Genomic DNA, 23,211 nt, shown 5'->3' on the forward strand with positions numbered 1-23,211 from the left:
AGACGTCTATAAGTGGTTAAATAAAATTTTGTTGCAAAGATATGCAACGAAATTGTGTATGGCACACTGGTGGGGCTCGTTACCCCTTACAGAAGGGGACCCTAATTCAAATCCCCTGGTGTGCCAAGGATTTTTTTTTTTAAATACATTATAACCAACGGATTTTTTTTAAAGTGACTTTAATAGGAAAACATGTTTTCAAGGTAAGATGGGCTGGGCGTTTTTCCCAAATGGGAAGCCCAACTAAGAGCATTGAATAGGGCTCTTGGAATTCAATTTGGGAGGCTAGGCCTTTTTTTTGTAAGGAAGTAAAAAAAAAAAGAGGCAATCAAGGTGAGTTACCACACATATAGAAACTAGACTAATATTTTCCTTTATTGAATGTTTTGGAGAGTTGAACGGGTGGTCCAAAATGGGAATCCAACCACCTCTTTTGGGAAGGGAAGGGGGGGGGGGTCAAGGATGGGAAGGTGAAAGGCCTCACGGTTTTCAAATTGGGGGGAGCAATTACAAGGTCTTCAAGGGGGAGGTCAGTTTCAAGAAAAATAATAAATGTTGAGCAACCGTTTGGGAAGGTGGCAATGAAGGCTTTGGACAAAAAAAAAGGGCAAAGAGCAAGTCCTTCCCACTCCATCCGACCTTTTCTCTTTTCAACATCTTCCTCTCTCCATGTTTTATCTAACCCAATCCTTACCACCATTTTCTCTCTCTCTCTCTATTCCCTAAGCCACCATTGTTGACGTGAGGGAGCTCTCTTCCTCGCCTTATGTGGAGCTCCAACCGAGAAGAGGTGATGCCATCTCCACCGGCTCGAACCTCCGAACCAGGTAGGAGCATATTCTCTTTATGTATTTGCATTGCGCCATGGGATACCTATATCAGATTGAATATTAGAATACCTATCAATATTATATTACAAAAATGTTTTCCTTTCTTGTTCATGTTTCCATGAGTGTACCAGTGATTTCAATCTATGCAGTGTGCATATCCCTGTTGTGTAGTCATTATTTTCATTGATGCATACTCGTAAGAACCAGGGTATTTACGTGCAAGCGGGTTGCTTGCTATCCTCAGAAGGCTTAGGTCAGACCAATCGACCTATACCCTGCACTAATCAATCTGCCACCCACTGTAGTTCCTGTTTCCCGTGCATATACACTCAACCGTAGGTATTAGTCTTGGTGGGTTTTTAAAATAAAAGAAAAAAAATTCTGGATGCATAGGTCGTCTAAATGTTGAATGTTTGGTCAAATTTTTGTGGCATTTAACACCCAAAATGAGTGATATGAGAAAAGAATGATTACACACAATTTTTAAATAGAATATATATGTATATATATATATATATATATATGTAGCTGGATAGTTTACAATCTGAGTTTCAGTGCACTCAGACTTCATATTAACGTTAAGTTTCAATTCAAATGGGATGCAAACCTTCACTAATAGTTGAAGCTTGAGTTCTATTGAACTCCGACTTAGCGCTAATGTTATTTATCATTCTAAATGTGATGCACCCTTGACTGACAGTTTGCAATCTGAATTTCAGCAACTCAGACTTAGTGTTAAGGTTCATTATTATGCAAATGACCGCAAGTTGAAAATCTGCTAATCTACCATTGTGTTTTGCTACTGGATATGAACACATTTATGTGAAATCGTGATACTCAGACTCTTTCATGAACCAATTAGTTTCCTTGTTGGAGTAGCATATATCTTTGTTAATGTCATTTTTAGATGATTACATTATCAAGAGTTTGTCTTAGCATCACTATTGCGATAGGTGAGAAACATGTAAGCATATCCCATGAAGCACATGGGTAAACCATAATGCTCACCAACGAAAGTAAACCATGTGTGTTGTGATTTCTTTTACTGAATATAAAGGACCTTTTGCCAACTTTACATAGATCGTAGGGGTGCTTAAAGAAATTATCAGTTTGTTATTTTATATTTTTGCTCTGGATAGAAATATCCTTGTTCGTAATGGTTTGTTTTTGATAAGTTCATTAGATCTTGTAATTTTGTTTCAAGTTTCAAGGATCACCTTTTTGTGTGTTCATTAGTAGAGGATTTTCAGCTCCTTTGTTGTTGCTGACTACTGTTAAGTTATTTTCTATTTCGGTTACTATGATGAAGATGAAGTAAAACTATTCTGTTACATTCACAATGGTTATACATGTTACTGTTTAAGAAGTTCTTGGAATGCTCATAGTTGCGACATTAGTAAGATGGTGAGAAATCATGAATGGTTTGTTTTCTTTTTGGCCAATGAATTCGTGATATGTTTTTCAAGTATCCTATAAATTAATTGGTCTGAGGTTTTGCTGAAGTAGTGCAACCAGTCTATCAACAAGTCAATACAAAAAAATAAGTTATTATAATATCAAGCAAAGTTGATGAATAGAACGTTCTAACCTATTATTCGTATGGGAGATGATTTTTAAAATGTACAGTTGGCCGAACATTTTAATGGCTAACAGACATTGTGTACAACATAAACTTTTGCACCCTCTTGTACACTGTCGGATGAGTCACTTTGACTTCAACCACGGATGGTGGTAGACTGCACAGAGGCAGTGGCAAGGCTTTTTAAGACCTTCTTAGGCCTAGTCTTAGCTATCATAAGACTGCTACATGTTAATGAATCGTGGCAACTTGACTATGGTCTTAAGAGTATAACTATACATAAATTTAATTCTTTTGAGCAACAAAGATTTGTGTGCGATCTTTAAACAACAAATGCTTAAATAATATGGGAATTCAGAAGGTTTTTTACTATCATAGTGTACACATTTTTGCACTGTTGGTGTTTAGAATGAATGTTATATCATATTCCTCCATTCTTCATGTTTTCTGACCTCTTCCTTCTCAAGTAATTTCTTAGATCCATAGGTGTGCATGGTACATTCTCACGACCACCATCTACGTGCACGTAAAAATTATATGTCTTCCTTAGTGCAATGCCGACAGTATCAGTTATTTCAGCAATTGCAGAATGCGCTGCACTTACTTTACGATGTGACCTTAACATAGGAGTCATAAATGAAACGACTAATTCATGGTTATGATCATTGATTAAAGTACGAACTACATATTTTCTATTCGGAAGTCTTCGTAACACCATTCTCGCTGGACAACCCCATCTTGAATCTGGCTTGCTCTTTGTTGGATTTTCAGTTGACTTCTTTCAACCTTGCTTTGAACAAACATATGCCTTTCTCACCACGATACCTTGTACATTTTTTGCCCAAGAATACCTTCTAACACTAAAGCCAATTTTTAAGGCATAATGATTATAAAATTTGTATGCAGCTTCCTCATTATTAAATTGCATTCCCTCTACAGGAACATAGTCAAGTGTACTATCATGTAGACTTGAGTGCCTGCACCTTTGTCAAGTGCACTGTCATGATCGTCTACCTCATTATCAAATTGCAATTCGTCTGCTGGAATATTCAAGTCAAGATTGAATCCAATGCCTGCACCCTTCTTATCATGTGCATCATTAGTGCACATATTCAATTTTTCAGGTGCGTCGATAGTACGGATGTCCGTTGCTCCATGACTTTCCAATGATCGAGATACGTCATCTTCACTGCAACTAGTTGATATGCTCAACACTGTCATGTGCAAAATATCAATTTGTGTTAGCCAGCGCATACGTTTACTACAATTTATTCAAGATGCATCTAACAACGACTATCGATTAGTTAAGCATAATAGCTTACAAATTGATATTAACAAACAACACCATATCTAACAAATCGATATTCGAAAACACATAATATCTTACAAATTGATATACGATAATTCAGCATAATATATTACAAATCGATAGTAACAAACAAACCAATATCTCCTAAATCGATAGTAGAAAATACATAATATCTTACAAATCGATATACGACAATTCAACATAATATATTATAAATCGATATTAACAAACAAAACAATATCTCACAAATCGACAAAAAAAAATACATAATATTTTACAAATCGATATACGACAATTCAACATAATATATTACAAATCGATATTAACAAACAAAACAATATGTCACAAATCGATAATAGAAAACACATAATATCTTACAAATCGATATACGGCAATTCAACATAATATATTACAAATCGATATTAACAAACAAAACAATATCTCACAAAGTGTTACTAGAAAACACATAATAGCTTATAAATCGATATACGACAATTCAACATAATATTATAAATCAATATCAACAAACAAAACAATATTTCACAAATTGAAACTAGAAAACACATAATATCTTATAAATCAATATACGATAATTCAACATAATATATTACAAACAAAACAATATCTTACAAATTGATATACATGTACTACAATCGTAATTTGTGTTACATTGCATATACTGAGTGAATGGACGATACCGGATGGGGTAGAGGCCCTTGCTCGCATCTGTAATAACGCATTCTTGTCAACAGGTCCTAGCGTCTTATAAATGTCTTCAAGTTTCCCACCGTTGAAACGATAAAATCTACTTGGAATAACAAAACGCCTTAATGACACTCACGACGATATACGTTCTTCAACAATAGCACGATGACATGAAAAGGTACTCACGATGCTTTAATGACACTTGTTGGAATGTTTGTACTTCATTACTTTTTACATACTGCCAAACGAAAATGAAGAAGAAGAGAAGACTGTAAAAAGAGATGGCCGACAAATCCTTCTTGACGCCCACTAATGATCGAATCAGTCGTTCGATTTATAGTTATCTCCACGAGGTAGGAACGAACCAAAAAAAGATTTTTATCTAACAAGTGACTTTCTTTACTTCACATTCTCCTCTTCTTTTTTATGTGCTACAACAAAACTAAACATGCAAATGTATATATAAAGAGCGAGAGAACATTTTTGTCCAATCCATATCTATCGTAGGAGAGAACATTTTTGTTAAAAGTATATCTATTTTTTTTATATACTATTTTATTATAAAGTGAACAACATTGACATATGAATTATTACGAGTCCCAAGATGTTCCTCCGTACATACAGGAACCCGCGTTTAAGGGAGAACACACACCACCCTCCCCTTGGGACCAGAAGTCGCATCGTTTCTTCTCCGACTTCCGACTTCCACCAACTTCCGACAAGATGGATCCATCGAAACCATCGGTACCCATCTCGGCCCCCATCAAGAAACTCAAGGATTTGGAGCGGAGGACGTACTTCAACTCCTTCCACTTCCCCTTCAACAAGGCCACCGTTCCTTTGCCACCGTCCGCCGCTCATGGCATGGAGAAGCGGCGCAAGCTGCTGGTCTGCCATGATATGGCCGGCGGGTACTTGGACGACAAGTGGGTTCAGGGGAACTCCAACGGCGATGCTTACGCCATCTGGCATTGGTACTTGATCGACGTCTTCGTCTACTTTTCTCATCATCTCGTCACTATGCCACCACCTTGTTGGACTAACACTGCTCACCGTCATGGAGTCAAGGTATCTGCTCTCCCGTTCATCTGTTCTTTTTTTTTTCAAGATTTTGATTTAAGGTTCTGATATCGATCCATTTTTCCTAACTTGGATATTTGTTGTTTCCGCATTTCTTATCTTTATATACGGATTTGTGGGAAAAGTGGAAGCTGCCTACCACGTTTCTGGCCTACCGTCCGCGAACAGGTGTTGCCGGGTGGTTCTTTTGTAAATATGACCCTGCATATGTGTTCGCATGGTCGATTTGCTAGGAAACGGATCATGTTTTCCGATAAAAAAACATTGATTTTTTTTTTCATTTTTTACTGAAAGGGTCTTATAGGGAAAGTTCAAGAGTCGAGAAGTCAGCTCTTACTAGACTGGCTACTTCTTTGATTCCCCCTGAGCAGAGGAATGAAATATCTAATCCTGTCTGAAAGAAGGGCTCAAGGGCGGATGGTTGTTCGGTTGGTTAATACCTTAAGTAGGAATCAGAAAGGAGCTAGCTACTGACTACGTCAATCAAATGCAGGCAACGAAGAATCCATCGAGGAAGCCTTCAGCTTCCTTGATTTGGAAGCAACATCGGTGGAAAATTATCCAAGAGTCGATTCCTGTAAAATCAATCATGTAGACCACATCTTTACGGTTAGAAATGAGCAAAACATGGAAAAAACACCTTCAAAAGCTCAGTAAGCTGGCGGTAGGCAAAAAAATGGTAGGCAGCTACCGCCTACTCCTGATTTGTGGTTCTCATATCCTGTTATTCGAGCAGAATATTTGCTTTCTGATGGTTTAGACAGTTCTCTCGTTAGTGCTAATATCTATATCGTCTATGTCTATAGTTAGTCTTTTTATTTTTTATTTTTTTCTTGCCTTTCATTATATTTGTTTTATGATGAGTTAGTGTTTCCTTCTGCTAAAATATGGAAAATTTCTGTTGAGGTAAATTTTTTGAAATGGATATAAGGAAATTGTCCTTGAATTCTTTTGCTTTCTATTTGATGATCATTGACCTATCACATGGGTTCTAATAGAATAAATCTTTTGTTAATTTTGGGTTCTGGATCTTTGGCCAATAAAAGGTTTGGATTTTTTTTTTGGATGTATTTAATGTGCATATGAATGAGCCTTAATTCCTTTCGGTTTCATTGGTGGTATTTGGTTATTTAGTGGGAGCTAATGTGTGAATATTGACTCTCAAGGTTTTGGGTACCTTCATTGCGGAGTGGAATGAAGGGATAGCTGTTTGTAATTCTTTGCTGGCAACAAATGAATCTGCTAGGATGTATGCAGAGCGACTGTCAGAACTTGCTGAAAAATTGGGCTTTGATGGGTGGCTGGTAAGCGTTGGTTATAAATGCTTCTGCTTGGCCTCCAAGTATATTTACTCTTTTTTATGAACTATTTCATCAACTTGGATCTTGTACAAGAACAAATGGCGGCCTCGAACAAGTGGTTATAACGGGTCCGAAAAAAAAACATGATTTTTCTAAGAGCAGGCAAATTTGTTGCTATAAATAACTATATGTGCATATTAATTCATCAAATAGCAGCATGATCTAATGAATCAATTGGTTGATTGTGTCAGTTACCGGGTTTTGAAATATTATCGAGCAAAGTTATTGAGAGCATGCATTTCTAGGTGTGGTTCAAACTATTTCTTAACATATAGTGCCCAAAACAAATAAGGTTCGATTTCAAAACAAATGAACATGAAATTACATTGGAAAAAAAAACAAACACATGCATTATCGAAATCTCGAAAAATGTAATTCTTGACCTAGGTGTGATTCAGAACTACCTATAATAAAATAACAAAGGATAAAGGTGTGTGGACATGCAAAAGAGTGCATGCATGAACATGTTCATCTGTACATGCCGAGGAGATTTATGCAATATCAAGTTTCTAGTTTCTTCTTTTACACCTATATGGTTGGATTTACTATCACTAACATTGATTTATGCTCTTAGATTTTATTCTGCACTAGCCAAAGTTCTTACCATCATCTTCATCATTTTTGTGCCTTTTTTTACACACATACCCACACACACATCATCATCATCATCATCTTTGTGCCTTGTTTTATACACACACAAACACAACCATTCTCTCTCTCTCTCTCTTAGGTGTTTTATATTCTTTCGAAATAGGATATAAGAAAAGCACCTTGAGAAAGAAAACAAGCTAAATGCTTGTACAGTCCAAATCTAGAAAATATAATTGTTGAACCTGGGTTTGGTTTAACCTTTATCATTTACAAACAGAAAAAAATGATTAAATAATGAATGAAACCAACAATTGAGAAAAATGTAGATATTAATTAGAAAAAACATAAAAGTGGACCAGCACGCCTTCAAATTTGGGATAAACAATGAAATAAACAGAAGTTGAGATTCATGTTATAACCCTATGTTAACCCTAACATCTTTTCACTAGCCTCTTGACTAAACTTGCACTCATATATTTTGCTTTTGTGTTGTTGACTCTTAAACCTTGTGCTTCAAAATTCTCCTCTATAACTGCAGTTCTCATTTAACTTTCTTTAGTTTGGCTAAATAAGTTGCAAAAGACATACACCACACTGTGCCTCTTGTATAAATCATGCTACTTCATTTATAATTAATCAATCAAGCAAGCATAGACTGAAAAAACAATGTCTACATTTGTATTTTTCTATGCACATGTTCTCCTTATCCTGACATCAGTTTTCTTGTCTCATTATAGATCAACATGGAGGTAAACCTAACCTCAAGTCAAATTCCTAAGATGAAGGAATTTGTTAAGCATTTAGGTCAGACCATGCACGCCTCTGTGCCGGGATCACTGGTTATATGGTGGGTTTTATGGGGTTCCATTTACTCTTATTGGTTGGTATACTGTTTTGTGTGTCATATCTGATTGGATATTCTCACCTCTGGTAATAGGTATGATGCTGTGACAGTAAATGGAAATCTATTTTGGCAAAATGAACTAAATGCAATGAATAAGCCATTCTTTGATTTGTGCGATGGAATATTTGTCAACTATTCATGGCAGGTAACTACTTTGTTTAACTTCACTTTATTTTGTTCCAGATTCCATTTTTTCCAATAATCTTACATTTTCTTTTAATAATTTGTAGGAAGACTATGCCAAACAGTCAGCTATCATAGCTGGTGAGAGAAATTATGATGTATACATGGGCATCGATGTATTTGGAAGAGGTACCTATGGTGGTGGACAATGGAATGTACGTTGGCATCACAAGCCCAGAATGAATTATGCTTACTTTATAATAAGCAAGTAAAACATTCCTGGTGATGGTGGGTGGTATTAGTCCCGTTTACCTAATGTAGCAGCTTATATATTCTTAAGGATGGTTGCATTCCTATCTAATGGCTACAGAGAAATGCTGCATTTTGTTGAGAGTCTATGTTGACTCAAATTGCACTATGCTTTCTTTTCAATTTTCTTGTCTATCAACAAGACATGCTACTAGTCTAGAAAACTAGTGTTGTATATTCATGTCAAGAAAGGATTAAAAAACCTCGATCATGTCTCTTGGAGATTAGGAACAAGAGTGTAAACCTTGAGATGGATCATCAATAGTGGCTTTTCATGTATGATAATTTTATTTAATTTTGAAAATAATGCCACTAGATTTTCTACCAACTCTGAATTATCACAACTTGGCACGCATGGTCAAAATCAAACAAATAGATATACTTTCAAATTGGATTTAGTCAGCTAGACAAATTGCAAGTCATATGCTTTTATTTTCCTCTTTAGGTTTTGGAAAAGTGATTCTGTGCAATCTTTTTTTCAAAAAAATGACGGTAGAGTTTTGTAATGATGAGATTTGTAATCTCTAGCTCCCAAATCTAGCCTAAAGATCAAATCTACAAGCTAGATTTCATAAGATGCTGGGATTGTTGAGGGTTGCAGTGTTTCATTATCCTAGTTAGTGGTCTCGGGTTTGAATTCCATGAGGGCTACTCCCAATCTTGACCATCAGAAAGAAAAGGCATTTCAGCAACACCTTGAATTTGAGTCGTTGTACTGGAAAACATTTCCTAAAAAAGATTTGCCTCTTTACAAGTGTATATTCATACTTTTAGAAATAATAAGAGGTCAATGAAATAAATTTGATGCTAAACATGTGACCAGTTTTATGGTAAATATAAAAATAAAACAATTTTGGTTTTGAAAAGTCAACTGTGATGCTGACGGACCCTCTGTAACTAAGATAGAATGTTCATATAAATGAGTGAAATTTAATTTTTTGTTGAGCTTAAAAACAATAAGAAATGTGTGTAGGTTGTTAAGATTGATGTATCCTTTTGTATATATATATATATATTATGTATATATATTTAATGGTATGGATTCCAATGTACTCCATGAACTCCAAGAATCGAATCATTATACCTTTGGATACATATGTGAATGAATAACTCTATTCATAATGGACATTAGAAATACAAAAAAGAAATTACATTGGTGAATGAATAACACTATACATACTGCCCATCACTCTCTCACCCTTACATGTACACACACATCCCTTTTTATAGAGGAGATGAAGAAGTGAAGGAACAGAGGGAAGAAACCCTCTCAAATAACGTAAGAGGGAGACCTCCCACCGGCTAGAATTCTAGCCGTTGAGACTAAGTCAACTTGTTTGACTTAGTCCCCTATGTATATATATTTATAATAAATATATATACATAATATATATAATTATATATTATATATATAATATTTAAATATATACAAATAGTATATATATAAAGATATATACATACACATGTATATGTGCAATATATATACACACACACGTATGTATGGGTATATATACAAAAGAATACATTAATCTTAACACAACCCTTTACATAAAATATCATCATTTGTCTTCATCAAGATCTTCCATTCACGGCTTTCTTATGGGGTGCTCTTGATCTTCAAATATATGCTCTAAAATGGTCTTTAGGATTTTCAATATCATCAAAGCTTGAGAACTTGTAAATAGAGATCACAAAATATCATAACTATACACATATATATCATAAAAAGATTAATTAATTATATATTATGGAGAGAGGATGGTCAAGCACACATGCAATATATAAAAACTATTTTAAGAAATTAATTTCAAATACGATAATATATACATGAAAACATGCATTATTTAAATTCAATTCTCATATATTTATCACATAAAAGACACGATCATTAAAGAAATAACTCACAAAAGAGTTTGAATCACAAAACATTTTCACACAGTGGAAGATAAAAAATAATTTCAATCTCTCAACAAAGATTTGAGAGATGCCAAATACACATATAGTTCAATTTCAGTTTAGAAGTAATATAACTGAAAGGATCACTTATGGACTACACAAACAATTCACAAAGTAAAAATAATATATCATTCAAATGCTTAGAAAGCAATATAAGCAGAAATACAAAAATGATCACAATGAGGTTCAACACAAATACAAGAGGAGCTTCCAAGCATCAACAACACTATTTTGAGTGCTAAAAAACATTAATTCACCAAAATATGATACCCTTGATACAAAGGGTCAACAATCTCAAGAGCATAACAAATGCACATAATAGTCTCTATGGGCACACACAACACAAAAACATATAATTTCACTAATGAAATATTTTAGAAAAGCATTAGTCAAACAAGAACAAGAACAAGAATAGGAATAAGAAAGTGCCTCTTACGGGCTTAGCACAAAGTCCACTTGTGAATTAATTGTTAAAATGTATCTAATATATATATATATATATATGCTGTATATTACATCAATACCCGATAGGGGTATTTTTGTAATTTCACATAGTTGTTTTAGAAAACAACTATTTTTCCTTTTTGTCTAAATATAATTTTTATTTTTGTTTTTTTAAATTCTTTTTTATTCTTTTTTGAGGACCTAAAGGGGCTCCAACATAGAGTCGTTGGCGCCCCCAACGGTCACAAATGTGACCGTTGGGGGCTCCCAACGACTCTATGGGAGCCCCCTTTTGGCTCTCCTTTTAAGGCCCTCCTTTTTCCTCCTCTTTCTCTTGTATAAATAGGGGTGAACCCCTTGTGTATTCTTATCCTTGAGAGCTTTTCTCTCTTCTCAATAAGAGGCTTTTTATATTGTTGCCTTCTTAAAGGCTCGTGCTTGTATTGTCCCTTTGTGGACTTGTGATATTGTCTCTTTTATTCATTGTTGTAAGTGCTTGTATGCACTCTTTATATTTCCGCAATATCTCATTACATGGTATCAGAGCCACTCGATTCTTGAAGGAAAGGTATGGTTCGTGTATCTCATATTTTGTGAACATCTTCTCACTTCTTGGCAACATCATGGAGACAAAGATTGACCTATCTTTCAAGCTCAATGGAAAGAATTATATGATGTGGGCATCGGCTATGGAGAATAATCTCAAACGAAAGAAGCTTTGGGGTTTTGTCATGGGGACCGTTCCGGAACCGAAGCTTATGCTCACGAAGATGGAAGAAGGTCAAGAAAAGGCTCTTGAGGGAGATGCTCGCCTCAAGGCCATTGAAAGTCACCAAAAGGAAGTGGAAGATTGGGAAAACAATCACGCAAAAATCCTTGCGTGGTTTATGAACAATGTGGAACTTAAGGTATGTGATAATATAGCTAAATTTCGTAGAGCCAATGAGGCTTGGTCCTTTGTGAGGGGTATGTATACCCAAAAGGATCTTGCAAGAGCATACTTCTTGCAAGAAAAGATTAGAACCACCAAGCAAGGTGATTCTAGCATTCAAGACTACTATAGTGCCCTAAACCCACTATGGGATGAATTGGCTCTCTTGGAGCCAAAATGGGTTTCTATGGAAGATATTGATTTAAGGCAAAAACAAATGGAACAAGAGCGATTGTTTCAATTTCTTTTTGGGCTACGTCCTGAATTTGAGCAAGTGAGATCTTCACTTCTCAATAGATCTATTTTTCCTCCTATTGAGGACGCTATCGCCGAAATCACTCAAGAGGAGACAAGGCTTGGCATGAGTAAGCATGTTGATGAAGTCCTTGCCGTATCCAAACCGGGTAACAATGTTAGAACCTATAAGCCTCCTCATTTTGGGAAACAAGGGAACTACAATGGAGGAAGAAAAATGATTGTTTGTCATTATTGCAATGAGCCGGGACACATTAGACCCGCTTGTCCAAAGCTTATTGGAACCTTCAAGCCTAAAGTGGCTTCTCTTGAAGAAACCACCACCAAAGAAGATGAAGGCAAGAACAATGACATTAAAGAAACTCTTGGACAAATATCTATGGCTCTCCAACAAATGCTAAAAGTTTCTTCCTCCACATCGGGTGCGGCTATTGCTTCAACATCATCACCCGGTATGTATTCTTGGATCCTTGATTCCAGAGCTTCTTTTCATATGACCCCTCATGAAAATGCACTTAGTGATGTTTGCACCAATTCAAAGGACTCTTGTGTCTCTACGGCCGATGGAATTTTTTTGAAAATTTCAAGTATTGGTTTTTTTAAAGATTCATAAAATTTTTGTGTTCTAAAAGTAAGAGTTGTTCCCAAACTAAATTTAAACCTTTTTTCGGTTTCTCAAATTGCCGACCATGGATGTGAAATATCTTTCTCATCTAATGGTTGCTTTGTGCAGGATCTCCGGTCCGGGAAGCGGATTGGGCAAGGCCATAGAAAGAGAGACCTCTATTATATGGACCATCTTGATTTCCCTACAAACTTTTTTTGTTCTTATGTCCAAGAAAAAAACATGAAAACTTGGCATAAAAGACTTGGTCATCCAAGTTATTCCAAAATGTACCTCTTTCCTTTTGGAAACAAATTTTGTAAGGAAAAATAAATTAATTGCAAAGATTGCATTTTTTGAAAAATGAAGTCTTCCATTTCCAAGTAGAACTTTTCTCTCATCAAGGCCTTTTGAATTGGTGCATTCGGATGTTTGGGGGCCTTCTCCGGTTATGTCTAAAGGGGGCTATTCATATTATGTTACATTTATTGATGACTTTACTCGGTATGTTTGGATTTATTTCCTTAGTCATAAGTTGAAAGTATTTACTTTCTTTAAAGATTTTCATAAAAATGTTCAAAATCAATTTCAAAGTAACATATTTATTTTAAGATCCGATTCCGGTGGCGAATACTTATCTCACGAATTCCAAAACTATTTAACCCAAAATGGCATTTGCCATCAAAAGTCATGTCCTAGGACTCCTCAACAAAATGGCCTAGCGGAAAGGAAACATAGGCACATTATAGAAACCGCTAGAACATTACTTGTGTCTAGGAATATTCCAAAGAAGTTTTGGGCCGAAGCCGTTCTAACCTCAACCTACCTAATCAATAGAATGCCCTCTTCTAAGTTAAAAAATGCTTCTCCCTATGAAAAACTCTTTAAGTTTTCACCCGATTTTAATCATCTTCGTATTTTTGGTTGCAAATGTTTTGTCCTACTACATAAAAGGGATAAGTTATCTCCAAAAGCAATTGAATGTGTATTTTTCGGATATGGTGAAAATAAAAAAGGGTATAGATGTTATGATTTTAAGAATGATAAACTATATGTTTCAAAAGATGTAACATTTCTAGAAGAAGAAAACGGTTTTGATAAAATAGAAGAAACAAATGAAATTGATTATATATTCTTATATGATTTTATTGATGACATACAAGAAGATTTTCTTGAAAACATAGATGATACTCGTGAGGTATCCCCTCTTGACATAACACTCTCAAATGATAGTGATTCAAATATAAATGTTCATGATAGTGATACCAATATAAATGTTTACTCAAGAAGAAATCAAGAAAAACCTATTAGTGCCCTCGAAAAATACTCTAAAAATTCTGAATCCACTGAGGAACCACAAGTTAGGCATTCTTCTAGAATATCAATACCCCCAAATAGGTTTGTATCCTATGATTCCTTAACTCCCAACTATCAGGCATGTTTGATAACTCTACACTCTTATTTTGAACCGGCCCACTATAATCAAGCCAAATCTATACCTCATTGGGTTGAAGCAATGCAAGTTGAACTAAATGCTTTAAAAAAGGCCAATACTTGGGAAATAGTTAATCTACCCTCACACAAAAAACCTATTGGTTGTCGCTGGGTCTTCAAAGTTAAAACTAAAAGCGATGGCTCTTTAGAGCGATATAAAGCTAGATTAGTTGCTAAGGGATACTCCCAAGAATATGACATTGATTACGAAGAAACATTCGCTCCCGTAGCTCGAATGACTAGTGTCAGGACCTTAATAGCTGTCGCATCAACAAAAAAATGACCTATTTATCAACGTGACGTAAAAAATGCTTTTTTAAATGGAAGTTTAAGTGAAGAAGTTTATATGAATCCGCCACCCGGAATAAATATCAAGCAAGGTCAAACCCTTCGACTTTTGAAGGCATTGTATGGTCTTAAACAAGCCCCTAAGGCTTGGTATGATCGTTTCAGTGATATCATGATAAAGTTAGGATTTCATTCTTGTTATACTGACACTGCTCTTTTTGTTAAACATGCATGTTCTAGTATCGTAATTTTGTTGCTTTATGTTGATGATATGATTATCACTGGGAATGATCAAAATAGTATTATCAATGTTAAAAATATGTTAAAAGATAATTTTGATATGTCTGACTTAGGTTTTCTCAGATATTTTCTTGGAATTGAGGTTGCATATTCTCCTGGAGGATATATTTTGTCACAGATGAAGCTTGCTGCAGATATATGTTCTAAGTCTGAGATCTCTGATGATAAGAAAGTAGAGACTCCCGATGTTATTAATGCCAAATTGCGGTTAGAAGATGGGGTTCTTCTGGAGGATCCCACACCTTACAGACAACTCATTGGATCTCTTACCTATTTAACCATCACCAGACCAGATATCACGCATGCGGTTCACTCAGTTAGTCAATTTCAACATGCTCCTACAACTGTGCATATGAGTGCTGTTCTCCGAATCATCCGCTACATTCAGAATACCATCAATAAAGGGCTATTTCTATCATCCTCTTCTTCCTTGAATCTTCTTGCTTATACTGATGCGGATTGGGGAGGTAATCCCAATGATCGAGTCTCAACTACTGGTTTTTGTGTTTTTTTAGGGGACTCTTTGTTTGCCTGGCGATGCAAGAAGCAACAGAAAGTTTCACTGTCATCCACTGAAGCTGAGTACCGGGCTATGACAACCACGACAATGGAACTTGTATGGCTTCACAGTTTGCTTAAAGACATGGGCGTTGATATTACCGAAGCCTCAAAGCTATGTTGCGACAACAAGAGTGCCATCTATATTGCGAGCAATCATACTTTTCATGAACGTACAAAACATATCAAAATTGATTGCCACTATGTTCGTGATGAATTCTTACGAGGAACTATTGCTCTGCCATATGTCACTTCAGAATATCAGTTGGCGGACTTCTTCACTAAAGCTCTTCCGGCTTCTCGCTTCATATTTCTTCTTGGCAAACTTTCCGTCATTCCCTCGTAAAGTTTGAGGGGAGATGTTAAAATGTATCTAATATATATATATATGCTGTATATTACATCAATACCCGATAGGGGTATTTTTGTAATTTCACATAGTTGTTTTAGAAAACAACTATTTTTCCTTTTTGTCTAAATGTAATTTTTATTTTTGTTTTTTTAAATTCTTTTTTATTTTTTTTTTGAGGACCTAAAGGGGCTCCAACATAGAGTCGTTGGAGCCCCCAACAGTCACAAATGTGACCGTTGGGGGCTCCCAATGACTCTATGGGAGCCCTCTTTTGGCTCTTCTTTTGAGGCCCTTTGGCCCTCCTTTTTCCTCCTCTTCCTCTTGTATAAATAGGGGTGAACCCCTTGTGTATTCTTATCTTTGAGAGCTTTTCTCTCTTCTCAATAAGAGGCTTTTTATATTGTTGCCTTCTTAAAGGCTTGTGCTTGTATTGTCCCTTTGTGGACTTGTGATATTGTCTCTTTTATTCATTGTTGTAAGTGCTTGTATGCACTCTTTATATTTCCGCAATATCTCATTACATTAATCACATAAACACATACACATAGACCACTTAGGGCCATAGATGAGTTTTTGTATAAAATATGCTTGATAAAGCAATAATCAAATTTATGCATGGAATAATTTTTAAATATCCTTAATCATGCTTTTAAAGCATATTAATGCAAAATGCATGAAAGTGTTTCAATAATCATTTGCCATGAATGAGTTTGAAGATTTAGAAAATCCCATAAAAACACAATGAATGATATTTTCAAATCTCAACACTAGTTCGACCACCACAAGCAATCACCTCTCTAGACCTCCAAACCTTAAACTTTAAGTGTATCAGCTATTAAAACAAGAGCACAATTACAAATGTTAGTAGCAATCATCTCTGTGATCATGCACAATCCATACAGGGCTCCTTGACAATACAAATTAAGAGATCAATCACGAATGTTGGCAACAATCACCTATGTGACTATGCACAGGCAATACAGGGCTCCCCGACAATACAAATCAGCTACAATTGTAAAACCCACGTTTTAAAAAAAAAAAATCGGACCCAGGTCAGGTCTGGACCCAATCGGGCTCGTTAGGGTTGTAAAACCCGACGCAAGGGTGAGGGTTTTTAAGAAAGCCCTCTCCCCTGTGCGCCGCACCCCGCCCGTGCCGCTTCTCCCCCCCTCGACCAGATAAGGGAAACCCTTGAGGGTTTCCCCACATATCACCCCCCCCCCCCTCGAGCTCTTTAAGAGCATCGCAAGAGGGGAGGATGGGTTCTCATCGACGCACCTATCTCCTCCTCGCGTCGGCGCCGCCTTCTCGCAACCCCTGACGTTGCCATGGCCGGCCACCTCACCGGTACGCCTGCACCTCTCTCTCGTTCCCTGTGCGCGACAACACCGACCATCGCCGCTGATCCCCTCCCAAGTACGTCCTTCCCTTCTTCTCTTCTTCTTCTTCGATTGTCGGAAGGTCAGTAGGAGGTTGTCGGCCCCCTGCTGTGACTCCCCCTTCTCCTCCTCTCCCTCGTCTTCTAGTTCTCCTCCCTCTCTCTGTTGTCTCGCTGGGAGTCCGGGAGGAGGCCGATGCCCCCTGCCGTACCCTCCCTCTTTCCCCTCTCTCAGATGTCTCGTCGGGAGGCTGGCAGGAGGCCGATGGCCCCTGCCGTGCCCTCCCTCTTTCCACTCTCTGATGGCTCGTTAGGAGGCCGACAGGCCCCTGTCGTGCCCTCCCTCTCCCTTTGTTGTCTCGCTGGGAGGACGACAGGAGGCCAACGGCCCCTACTGCGCCCTTTCGCTCCCTCTGTGTCTGTCGGAGGGCCGACATGTGCCCTCCCCCTCTCCCTCTCTCTCTTGTGGTTTGTCAGAGAGTCGACAGGGGGCGGTGGCCCCTACGACACCCTCCCTCTCCTATTGGTTATCGAAGGGCCGACGGGAGGTCGACAGTTCCCCTATCGCGCCTTCCTCCCTCTCTTTGTGTGCGGGAGGGGTCCAACAGGTGGCCCTTGCCGCCCCTCCACCTCTCCTTTGGGGCCTGTTTGAGGGTCGGCAGGTGGCCGACGGCCCCTGTCGCCCTTTCTCCCCCTTTCCTTTGGTGCCTGCCTGAGGGTCGGCAGGTGGCTCCTGAGGTAGGGGAAAGTCGCACGAGGATTTTCGACGAATGAAATAAAGTATAAGGATTCTGAGATAGAATAATTTATTTTGCATACATGTTTACACGTAGAACAATATAACTTGTGATTGCCTGTTTTGTGTTTCCTCGTTCCTATTCTTCTAAAATTACATGCTTGATGTATGCTATATGGGTAAGCTCATTTCTACAGTGATTCCTATTATTGCGTTTCTGTACCTGCTCACTGTTGTGATTGCATTATAGATGCTTTGTTGTTATTACATGTTAGATCTTGTTGCCGCCCTCAAGTGAGCCTCATAGGGTGTGAAGGTGCGCGTACCATATTTCGTGACTTTCGAAAAGGTGCGAAATTGGGTACATACACCAAAATCTCGAGAACATGATCTTCTTGTTGCAAGGCCCGACTTCTCGAGCATAAAATCTTGTTTTAAAAATGAATATTCCATTTGTGCGTTGCTAGATGAAACTAAAAGTACCCCGAGTAGGTTACTCGGAGGAAATGATTGGATCTACAACGATCCCAAGACTTGTCTGAGATTTTCTGTTTTGTAGTGATTGAGCATGCCAAGTATATTACTGATTTTATGAAATACTATGATGGGTTATCCTTCGAGAAACCCACAAGTTGCTATTGTAACCGGACCTTTAGACAAGTACGGTATAAATAGTATGATAAGAAGTATGAGAGGTCGTTGAGTACCTCGAAGTGTGCAATAAGCACTTTATTGAAATAAATGAAATAATGATATCAGCCTCCATAGGCCAAATGCTCAAAGAATAATGCGTATCATGTATGAACTAAATGAATTGCAAGATATTAAATGATTGCCCTCTCATCGTAGTTGTACCTCTAGGTAGGTACGACCGTACTTTTGGACAAGTACGTCACATGGGTGTTACGATGTTTGGATGATGAAGTTGTGGCAACCTCAAAGCGTGCATATAGCACAATGCTGAGATCACATAAATGGTGACAACTCGCCTTTATAGGCAAGATGCTCGAGTGAGTTTAACAGACCAGAGCATGTAGAATGGGGGCGACGATTAAGAAACCCCCATCGTACCCATTCGACCTTCACGATTCATCAAGGGAGATGATGGATGGTACAAAAACTCCACTGCTTTCACTCCAACCTCATCCCAGCAAACCAGAGATCTACATGGTCGGTCGTACAAAGCTTCATACGGGGACATGCCAATACTGGCATGAAAACTGTTATTGTACGAAAACTCTGCAAGCTTCACATATTTGTCCTAATCGCCTGCCCAATCCAAAGCACACGCTCTCAACATATCCTCGAGCGTCTGGATTGTATGCTCTGATTGCCCATCCGTATGTGGGTGGAACGCAGTACTAAACTTCAACGTAGTGCCCAAAGCCTTCCGAAGCTGGCACCAGAATCGAGACGTGAAACGCGGATCTCGATTTGACACTATCGAACACGACACCCTGTGAAGTCTAACAACTTCATCCACATAGAGATCAACCAAATTCTTCAAACTCTGACTGATCCTGATTGGAAGAAAATGGGCACTCTTTGTCAAATGGTCCACTATTAGCCAAATGACATCTCGCTGTCATCGGGTCTTAGGTAACCCTACTATGAAATCCATCGAGATGTCATCTCACTTCCACTCTGGAATCTCGAGTGGCTGCAGAAGCCCACCAGGTCTCTGGTGTTCGATCTTCACCTGCTGACAGGTTAGACACCGGGACACGAACTCCGCAATGTCCCGCTTCATCCCATTCCACCAGTAAGTCCTTTGAAGATCTTTATACATCTTGGTGGAACAAGGGTGAACGAAATATCTAGACCTGTGATCTTCACTCATCAGCTCCTCCCGCAACGCCTTCGAAACCCACTATCTGTCTCCGAACATGATGGTTCCATCATCTTCTCGGTGAAACTGTGCCTCTGGCTTTTGGGCACTCTCACATAACTTCTCAAAATCCGGATCGGCTGACTGAAGTTCCTCGATCTGATCTATGGTCTTGCCTGCATCCCCGCACAAAGGATGCGTACGGAGTCATCCGCAAACGGCTATCATCTGACAAACTCCTCGACCAGATCCCAATTGCGTCCAATCATGCTAGCTGCTGTGACCGATGCCTTTCTACTAAGCGCATCTGCCACACTACATTCGCCTTACCAGGATGGTAAGCGATGGAGAAATCGTAGTTCTTCAAGAACTCTAACCACCTACGTTGCCTCAAATTCAAATCCCGCTAAGTAAATATATACTTGAGGCTCTTGTGATCGGACATAACCTCAAATCGCTCCCCATAAAGGTAGTGGCGCCAACTTTTCAATGCAAAAACCACTGCCGCCAACTCCAAGTCATGCGTGGGGTAATACTTCTCATGCACCTTCAGTTGCCTACAAGCATACGCTATGACCTTTTCGTGTTGCATGAGGACAAAACCCAGTTCGGTCTCCGAAGCATCACTATACACAACGAAACCATCCGTCTCAGAAGGCAACGTCAAAACAGGTGCCGTGGTCAACCTTTTATTTAGCTCCTGAAAACTGTCTTCACATCGAGGTGACCACTAGAACTTCACTTCTTTCTGCAACAGTCGAGTCATAGGGGCAGCTATACGTGAGAAGTCTTGAATAAATCGACAGTAGTAGACTGCCAATCTCAAGAAACTCCTGATGTTAGTCACCGTCTTCGGCTGCTCTCATGACAACACGGCCTTTACCTTGGGTGGATCAACCTCCACGCCCCTCTCAGGGCTTGACTCTTCTTCTTCACGTGACCGAGAAACATCACCGTATCAATCCAGAACTCGCACTTTGAGAACTTAGCATAGAGCTGATATTTCTCTTAGTGTTTGTAATACGATCCGCATATGCTCTCGGTGCTCTTCTACACTCTCCGAGTAGATAAAAATATCATCGATGAACACGATGACAAACAAATACAACCATAAACTGAAAACCCGATTCATCAGGTCCATAAACGTTGCAGGGGCATTGGTGAGTCCAAAAGACGTCACCAGAAATTCATAATGCCCGTATCTGGACCTGAATGCTGTCTTCGGAATATCCTCCGTCTTAATTCTCAATTCATGGTACCCAGAACGAAGGTCGATCTTCGAGAACACCGTTGCCTTCCTCAGCTGATCGAACAAATCATCGATCCTAGGCAATATGTACTTGTTCTTCACCATCACTTGGTTTAGCATACGATAGTCGATATAAAGTCCTATTGAACCATCTTTCTTCTTGACAAAGAGGACCGATGCACCCCAGAGAGACACACTCGGTCTGATAAAACCTTTGTCTAGAAGCTCCTGCAATTGCTTCTTCAGTTCTACTAACTTAGCAGGTGCCATGCGATATGGAGTTCGAGAAACTGGTGCCGTACCAGGCACTAATTCGATCGAGAACTCAATCTCTCGATGCGGTGGCAAACCTGACAAATCCTCGAGAAAGACATCCGGGAACTCATGAATAACGTCTAGTTGCTCCAAGGGTGTCGCTTGACTGTCCTCAGCGGACATACTGGCCAATAACACCATACAACCCTACTTGTGATATTTGGAGATCTTTAATGCAGAAACAATCTTCACCTCACTTGCCGTTCTGGTCGAATGCCAAAGATACATACCATAATGCAAAATCCTTGAATCCATTTCATTCATTAATATGAATCCTTTTCAAGGCCCCAATGCCATGTCACAAAATGGTATGGATTCCAATGCACTCCATGAATTCCAAGAATCAAAACATTGTATATTTTGACACATGTTAATGAATAACTCTATTCATAATGGACATTAAAAATATGAAAAAAAAATTATATTGGTGAATGAATAACACTATCCATAATGGATACTAAAAATACAATAAGAAAAATTACTTTTAATGCTCACTACAAATATACTCAACACACAAGCCTAATACTACCCATCACTCTCTCACCCTTACACGTACACACACATGCCTTTTTATAGAAGAGGAGAGGAAGAAGTGAAGGAAGAGAGAGAAGAAACTCTCTCAAATAACCTAAGGGAGAGGCCTCCCAACAACTAGAATTCTAGTGGTTGAGATTTATAATAAATATATATTTACATAATATATATATATAATTATATATATAATATTTAAATATATATAGTATGTATATAAAGATATATACATACACATGTATATGTACAATATATATATACACACACAAAAGGATACATTAATCTTAACATAGCTGACCGAAACATTAATTTTATAAAAATCTGTAGGTGTATTAGATGCTATGTCACATGGGTGCGGGTACGGGTAAGGGTGCGACACGGGTGCAGAGCAATTTCAAACATTTTGGACACGGGGACACAACTATATATATATATATATGTATATATTTTTTAATATATATATATATATATAGAACAATAATAAGACTTGGTCAAAGTTGTGCCCATTGGGGGACACGGCTATATATATAACAATAATAAGACTTAGCTATAAATATATTTATTTAAAAAAAATATAAAAAGATCATTTTTTTTAGTTTTTATACGTCTTTTGCCCTAAAAATGGATAAAAATAGACTTGGTCAAAGTTGACTGAGTCCAAAATGTGGATGAGCTCGGCCCCGGTGCATTGATCGAGTCCAACACTTGGTTGACCGTGTCTGCCCTGTGTTTGAAGCCGCACCCGTGTCCGCACCTGTGTCAGGGCGTGTCGACGTGGGTGCGTCGACCTTATAGCCGAGTCCGTGTGACTTAGATTAGAAGCATAATGTTGAGCTTCTAGTGGTCTTGTGTACCTTCTCTAGATATAGGAAAAATGCATAAACAATTTTATGGACTTTCTTTATATGGTAATCTTAACATAGCTGACCAAAACATTAATTTTATAAAAATCTGTAGGTGGATTAGATGCATAGTGTTGAGCTTCTAGTGGTCTTGTGTACCTTCTCTAGATATAGGAAAAATGCATAAACAATTTTATGGACTTTCTTTATATGGTAAATATTTTTCTTCACCTTGACTAGTGGCTTGGAAGAAGATTTTAAAGTTCATTCCAATGTTTTTAACTTGCTTTAAAATTTTCATCATATAATCATGTTATAAAAATTTTCCTACTTGTTATTGTTAAACCATCCTCTCTACC

The 23,211-nt window shown here is 38.0% G+C and overlaps 1 protein-coding gene across 2 annotated transcripts in view; it reads left to right on the plus strand.

Annotated features, from left to right (window-relative positions):
* The first annotated feature begins 5,103 nt into the window (after nucleotides 1–5,103).
* The window catches only part of LOC149846367 (cytosolic endo-beta-N-acetylglucosaminidase 1-like), a 123,443-nt gene continuing 105,335 nt past the window's right edge, over nucleotides 5,104–23,211 (plus strand). For both annotated transcript variants that reach the window (XM_089996327.1, XM_089996326.1), the window contains exons 1-5: nucleotides 5,104–5,491; nucleotides 6,670–6,807; nucleotides 8,193–8,302; nucleotides 8,393–8,504; nucleotides 8,590–8,697. In XM_089996327.1, the coding sequence (XP_089852453.1) occupies nucleotides 5,147–5,491; nucleotides 6,670–6,807; nucleotides 8,193–8,302; nucleotides 8,393–8,504; nucleotides 8,590–8,697 (813 nt within the window). In that variant the 5' untranslated portion in view covers nucleotides 5,104–5,146. The remainder of the gene's footprint in view (nucleotides 5,492–6,669; nucleotides 6,808–8,192; nucleotides 8,303–8,392; nucleotides 8,505–8,589; nucleotides 8,698–23,211) is intronic.

This window comes from Nuphar pumila, chromosome 2 (genome assembly GCF_984573655.1).
Source record: "Nuphar pumila chromosome 2, dmNupPumi1.hap1.1, whole genome shotgun sequence".
Taxonomy (NCBI): Eukaryota; Viridiplantae; Streptophyta; class Magnoliopsida; order Nymphaeales; family Nymphaeaceae; genus Nuphar; species Nuphar pumila.